Below are 7,429 nucleotides of genomic sequence, written 5' to 3' on the forward strand. Positions count from 1 at the left end.
ATCAGCAATCGCGAGTGTACTAGGTCTCATTGCAAAGTTTTTTTAGGATATTACATGGCTACTAGCAGTTTATAATTTTTTTATTTAACTAGGCAAGTAAGTTAAGAACAAATTCTTATTTACAATGACAGCCTATTAGAAGGCAAAAGCCCTCCTGTGTGGACGGGGGCTGGGATAAAAAAAAATATAGGACAAAACACAAATCTCCACAAGAAACACCACATAAAGAGAGTAGTAAGAGTAAGTGTTATATTTAGAGTAACCGATCAAGCTAATGTGTTGAGTTTCCACTTCCTAAAGTGGTAAATTAGCACCAATTGAATTAGGCCTATAAATATTATTAGAGCACATAAAGATGAAGGCAAATAAATCTATTGATCCAAAAAATCTGAAAATTCTGGAGTCCTATTTTGACAGTAAAATACAACAAAAACAGCATAATTGTCAACCCAAAATTCAAAACATTCACTGGATTAGGTTGCATATTATACAATTTGGAATCATGCACTTCTGCTTGGACATGATATTCAATACATAAATAAATCTCGAAAGTCTATTACAGTTCTTAATAAAGCATTGTGAATGACTATAATGACTTTATAAGATGACTAAAATGTATTATATTGTGCGACGCTGCAGATCTTTCACTTTTAGTTAGCCACCAAAATATGGGCTGGTGCCACCAACTGAAAAAGTAGGGGAAAATGTTAGTCTGGAGCCCTGCAAAATCCACGAAATGTTATCACTCCAGCTTGATTTGTAGCTACACTTAGGCTACACACACACACACACACACACACACACACACACACACACACACACACACACACACCTGTTCAAAAGGTTGGGGTCATTTAGAAATGTCCTTGTTTTGAAAGAAAAGCAAAAAAAATATGTCCATTAAAATAACATCAAATTGATCAGAAATATAGTGTAGACATTGTTAATGTTGCAAATGACTATTGTAGCTAGAAACAGCAGATTTTTTACGGAATATCTACATGGGCATACAGAGAACAATTATCAGCAACCATCACTCCAGTGTTCCAATGGCACGTTGTGTTAGCTAATTCAAGTTTATAATTTTAAAAGGCTAATTGATCATTAGAAAACCCTTTTGCAATTATGTTAGCACAGCTGAAAGCTGTTGTCCTGATTAAAGAAGCAACAAAACGTTAACTTAGTTGAGTTTCTGGAGCATCAGCATTTGTGGGTTTGATTACAGGCTCAAAATGGCCAGAAACAAAGGACTTTCTTCTGAAACTCGTCAGTCTATTCTTGTTCTGAGAAATGAAGGCTATTCCATGCAAGAAATTGCAAAGAAACTGAAGATCTCGTACAGTGTTGTGTACTACTCCATTCACAGAACAGCGCAAACTGGCTCTCACCAGAATAGAAAGAGGAGTGGGAGGCCCCGGTGCACAACTGAGCAAGAGGACAAGTACATTAGTGTCTAGTTTAAGAAACACGCCTCACAAGTCCTCAACTGGCAGCTCCATTAAATAGTACCCGCAAAACACCAGTCTCAATGTCAACAGTGAAGAGGCGAGTCCGGGATGCTGGCCTTCTAGGCAGAGTTCCTCTGTCCAGTGTCTGTTCTTTTGCCCATCTTAATCTTTCATTTTTATTGGCCAGTCTGAGATACAGCTTTATCTTTGCAACTCTGCCTAGAAGGCCAGCATCCCGGAGTCGCCTCTTCACTGTTGACGTTGAGACTGGTGTTTTGCGGGTACTATTTAATGGAGCTGCCAGTTGAGGATTTGTGAGGCTTCTGTTTATATTTGAGATTCTTTAAAGTAGCCACCCTTTGCCTTGATGACAGCTTTGCACACTCAATGTAGAAGCAACAGTACATTTTCATAGTTTGGCCATCATACTTTGATTTGGTGTTATCCAAATATCATCCAATTTAATGAAAACCATGATTTTGACTGTTTATGACCTTTAAAAAGGTTAAAAAAAATAGCATATAAAAGGATAAACTGTGCTGCCTGCTGCAAGCACAGGGACATGGATAGAAGTATCCTAAAGCTTAAGGACAGTGACAGAAAGGGTTTGCTAGCCTACTGAAATAGGGTGGCAGTATGAGTAAGTAGGCTAAGTAGCCTCATCCGGTATCTGTGGCGTGAAGTACCTTGATCTACAAGTTCACCCCCTGCCCTGGAAAGAACGGTAGTCTATCGCAGGTTGGTAGAGACTGGAGAAGTCATACTCCAACACTTGTCACACATACAGTACACAAGGACTGTCTAAGTACAGACCTCAGAAAGTAACAGTGGCAATACCAGCTACTAACTGGTAATAGTCTCATCTTTCATACCTGTTCTCCTTATCAAGCTGATTGATGTCATTCTTCTTGGCCAGCTGCTTCAGTTTGGCCAAGTCACCCCCATAAGCAGCCTTGTGTACCTTTCCAAGGTCCTTCTCCTTCAAGTCATAGCCCACAGACAACACACTCCCAGTGTCCGAGGTGTTCGGTGAGAATCCTTTCTTTTTCTTGGTGAAGTTGAATATCTTCTTCATTGTATATGGTGGTTGCCCAGATGACAGTTAGCAGACTGCATTGCCTTTGGCCTTCACTACCTGACACTGATGTGCCGCTGGAGGATCACCACAGCAGGCGTCTTTCCCATCCCTAAAAATAAAGCCCAGCAAATCGGATTAAGTCATGTCAAAGTCGAGAGAAGGTTGCTACTGCAAAGACTGAGACGAAGAACTCGCATCAAACGTACTGTATATAGCTACAGTACATTTCTGTTCAATTAGCAGCTAAAAAGCCATAGCGATTTTTGGTGAATGGGTTGCCATTAATAGGTCACCATATTGGTCTTCAGATTATGCTTATTCGTATGTTGCATACGATTGACAGGAGATCGTAGTACACATTGGCCATGACAAATAATGTACTGCTAAAATAATACGATAATGGCATCATGCACAACAACACAGTTGATATATTCTATAGCTAACGTTAGCTAGCTAGCCTTGGTTAACACTTGGCTATAAGATTGTGGTTACACACGCTCAAGATGTCATGTAACGTTGACAGATCAAGCATATAGATCCGTCCTTACCTTGACTAGTAACTTTAGTAGAATACCAAAACACCAATATTAATATAACATTTTTCAACCGGCATTAAGCCATATTAAAAGAGCATGGCTTGCAGGAAGATAATTCACTAGAACCGATGATATTTTAGATGGCTCACTCGCTCACTGTCATTACAGTCAGGAAGGAACGTTGATCCAGTCTGTTACCAAGGCGGCTATCCACAAATATCAGCAACAAGTATCAGAAAAACAAATAACGTTACGTCCATGTTCAAATTCTAATATTTTTGTTCATTTCACATGAGCAAATATTACATATCTAGCCATTTCAAGTCGATTCATACAGTTGTAACCCATAATAACATATTCAACCAAGCAAAAACCGATTCACACTTTTTTCCTGGCGTCTACAGAAGCAATTCAGTTGGCTAGTTACACTAGTTAACTATGCAAACTATCATTAACGCGTTAGCAAGCCGTAATCGCACTCAACGTCGTCACCTCCCAAACGTGCAGCAACCGCGACTTTTAAATTTGTAACAGAGTCATCACAGACAAAGCAAAAATGTTAGATTAATCCGGTAGTTGGTCCCAAGCTAAATCAATAAATAAATTACCTTATTGTTTTGCTCTAATAAGGTAGGTAAACAATCTAAAGTTAACAAGCTAACGTTAGCTAGTTCCGACAGAGAAGTGATTGTAAAAATGTATGTCTACAGTAGCTAGCTAGGTAGTTACTGGTTAGCTAATGTGTTTTTAGTTAGCAGACTGCCCTGCGCGCTATCTTGGCTGTCGCATGGTAGCTAGAATTAATTTCACTACAAAATGTGCATGCAGAAAATAGGTCTAATTTAGATAGTTAGCTAGCTTGATAGACACAAAATAACCTGTTGATAGCTCCTGCTGCCAGCTGCTTCTTCTTCTTTGGGATTGGGTTGGCGGACCGCAGCCAACTGAAAGTTGCATACAACGCCACCTACTGTACAAAATCGTGAATATCCATGTTTCTTGACATAGTTTCTCGTCGGGTGATTGGTTGAACTTTCGTGAGGGCGTGATGCTCTACCAATGCGTCTGTTTCGCTAGCTCGTGCCGCCTAAATGAGCAGTAGCACCAGACTATGAATAAACTGACAAGACATGTGTCTCTCCGCCCTAACAATGAGATTCGTCGTCCACAAAGCGGCATGGCGGGCTTTCTAGATCCCACCTTTCTTTCTGTTTGGTTGATACTTAAGTGATAATGCCCGTGTTGTTACCGTGCCAATATATCCTCCAAACACCGGCTTCGAGGGCATTATCACTTTTATGCAACGGGTTACCAACATATTGAAGTAATGATTGATATATTTTAATTAAAAACTTTATTTTGATGAATTTATTCATACTATTTAATCATTCAACAAGATATTGTAAGGACCCTGGGTTTATAAACCGGATATCGACTCTGTTGCTCGAGCATGCTTTTGCGGCACAGTCGATAGCGTGCTGGACTTCGGGCTAGAAGGTCGAGGGTTCGAGACCTGCACCCTGCCTGTGTCATTACAATATATTCCCGACGCAAATCTAGGGTTGCAACCCAAGTCGGCTGGTCAATCGTTCTATCCGTTCAGTTGCCAGAGAGGAGACCCAGTCGTTCAGTCTTTTTGTTCTGTATCTATGGATGCGACTCAGTCGTTCGATCTAAATTTTCCATTGCCATACTGGCTGGCAACGTTCTTATCCCTTGTTTGCTAACGAGCCAACTATAACTAATATACAGTCACGTCAAACATTGCAGCCAGAATAACAACAGTAGCTGCGTTTGCATTTGTTTAAACTGTTTTCTAGTGACATTTATTTGGATACATCTATAATAATGAGCTAGTGATGCGCAATTTCGCCAGGCATAGAAAATGTGCTCTCTTGTCAGGACACCATTGTTCAGAGGAGCTAGCCAACAACACAGCTACGGTAACACAATCATTTCATACTGAAGCTGGAAAGACTGCAAACAAGCTGCATTTCGTTTCATTTGATATTTTTTCAATTGACATTTCTTTGTATTTATCTATCAAAATGATGCCAGCTGATTCATGATTTAAATTGAATGAGAAAGCTGCCTGCCTGTCTCTTCCCGACAAGTTCATTACTATGGGACAGCTGGAGATCGAATTTGAATATTGAAACAATGTTGCAAGTGTCGGAGAGCTGGACAGCAAGTTTTATACAAAACTTCACTGTTGAATACTAAATGAGCCACACGTGGTCCCGTGTGGCTCAGTTGGTAGAGTATGGCGCTTGCAACGCCAGGGTTGTGGGTTCATTCCCCACGGGGGGACCAGGATGAATATGTATGAACTTTCCAATTTGTAAGTCGCTCTGGATAAGAGCGTCTGCTAAATTACTTAAATGTAAATGTAAATGTTAGTCTGAAAGAAATGTGAGATAATGTCTAGATGCTTTTTATAGTGGAGATTAAGTTAGAAAATTGCCTGACTGGGCTGATGAGACAGTGGATCAGATGGAATAGAGTAAATAGGCATTTTAAGGTCATACATTTAGCAGGTGGTAACTTGTGGAATAGACACCGGCTGGAATGCGGTTTTAACCAATCAGCATTCAGGATTAGACCCACCATTGTATTAATCTCATTATTGTTATATTTTTTTAAATATTTGATCATGGTTGTTGACATCAACCTCCTGTATTCAAGAGAGAGATGCTCTGCTACTCTCCTGACATTTTTCTGTTTATTTTATTTGAGGAACTTAAAAAAACTGTTGTCACTGGTAATACTGTGTGTAATGATTTTTATTTCGTGTTTTTGTTTATTTGCTTTACTTTAATGTTATTTTATATTTCTTGAGAGAAAATATACTTGCAGTGATGTCCTATGTTTTTGTTATTGTACTGTATTTGTACTGTAATTTGACATGACATAATAATTAAAAAAAGAGAAAAAAGATGCTATGCTATTAGACTCTTTCATGAATATGCATAGTCATCTGGAGACAATGCTGATAAAAGGGTTATTTTTTTCAAAGTTGCCGGGATTTCACATATCCTACTTATATCAGTACACTTGTAACAAATGTAGCGTTACGAAACTTCTATTTTATTAAATAAATCTGAAGTAGTAAATAAGATATTTATTTTTTTTAACCAAATTTGACCTCCATAAAAAAAGCTCCTTGCTTGGTGGGTGAAATAATGAAATAAATGCCAACTGCTGGAGGGAGACAGATTTTCCGCTGAGTCGCACAGAGCCCAGCCAATAACTCGTAGGAAGCTGCATCGCTGAAGTGACTTCCTGTTGAATTAGAAACATTTCATAAACAAGCTCTAATCTGATGGTCCTTGTTAAACAAGCACAACCTCTCTCCACACAAACGTTGTATTTGGAATAATGGTGATATTAGAAAAAACAAACATATTTTTTCATAATTGTTTTGCCAAAATATCTTCGTGGTTAATCAACTTAGAAATTGTAATCTTTATACTTACAATAAATTATTAACCAAATTTAATTTTGTTATGTTTTATAATGAATATTACATTTTAATAAAAGCTATTCCCAATAGAATCCTTAGTTTACTGAATGCTCGATCAAGCTTTTCATTACATGCACAAAGTTACAGTGATAGTGTAGAAATTAATGGCATCAATATATTAGATAAGAAATGTAACAACAATTTAGTCAGAGAAAATATTAACAGGAAGTTTACCCCTGCTGCAAGTTTTCAATGGGCATCTTCATTTGATGTGAAAGGGCAGTGTGCGTGAACTAATCCACATAAGTATTTGATAACTAATAAAGTAAGAGAAATCTCTTACAGATCCATCATACAGTGGGGAGAACAAGTATTTGATACACTGCCGATTTTGCAGGTTTTCCTACTTACAAAAGCATGTAGAGGTCTGTAATTTTATTCATAGGTACACTTCAACTGTGAGAGACGGAATCTAAAACAAAAATCCAGAAAATCACATTGTATGATTTTTAAGTAATTAATTTGCATTTTATTGCATGACATAAGTATTTGATACATCAGAAAAGCAGAACTTAATATTTGGTACAGAAACCTTTGTTTGCAATTACAGAGATCATACGTTTCCTGGAGTTCTTGACCAGGTTTGCACACACTGCAGCAGGGATTTTGTCCCACTCCTCCATACAGACCTTCTCCAGATCCTTCAGGTTTCTGGGCTGTCGCTGGGCAATACGGACTTTCAGCGCCCTCCAAAGATTTTCATTGGGTTCAGGTCTGGAGACTGGCTAGGCCACTCCAGGACCTTGAGATGCTTCTTACGGAGCCACTCCTTAGTTTCCCTGGCTGTGTGTTTCGGGTCGTTGTCATGCTGGAAGACCCAGCCACGACCCATCTTCAATGCTCT

General features: G+C 38.8%; 1 protein-coding gene across 2 annotated transcripts in view; it reads right to left on the reverse strand.

Moving 5' to 3' along the window:
* The window catches only part of ankrd26 (ankyrin repeat domain containing 26), a 104,554-nt gene extending 100,547 nt beyond the window's left edge, over positions 1-4,007 (reverse strand). For both annotated transcript variants that reach the window (XM_023984698.2, XM_023984697.2), the window contains exons 1-2: positions 3,941-4,007; positions 2,321-2,635 (exon numbers count right to left, since the gene is read on the reverse strand). In XM_023984698.2, coding sequence (XP_023840466.1) covers positions 2,321-2,523 — 203 coding nt within the window. In that variant the 5' untranslated portion in view covers positions 2,524-2,635; positions 3,941-4,007. The remainder of the gene's footprint in view (positions 1-2,320; positions 2,636-3,940) is intronic.
* Between the last annotated feature and the right edge of the window lie 3,422 nt (positions 4,008-7,429).

Source organism: Salvelinus sp. IW2-2015, linkage group LG4q.1:29, assembly GCF_002910315.2.
Source record: "Salvelinus sp. IW2-2015 linkage group LG4q.1:29, ASM291031v2, whole genome shotgun sequence".
Classification (NCBI taxonomy): Eukaryota; Metazoa; Chordata; class Actinopteri; order Salmoniformes; family Salmonidae; genus Salvelinus; species Salvelinus sp. IW2-2015.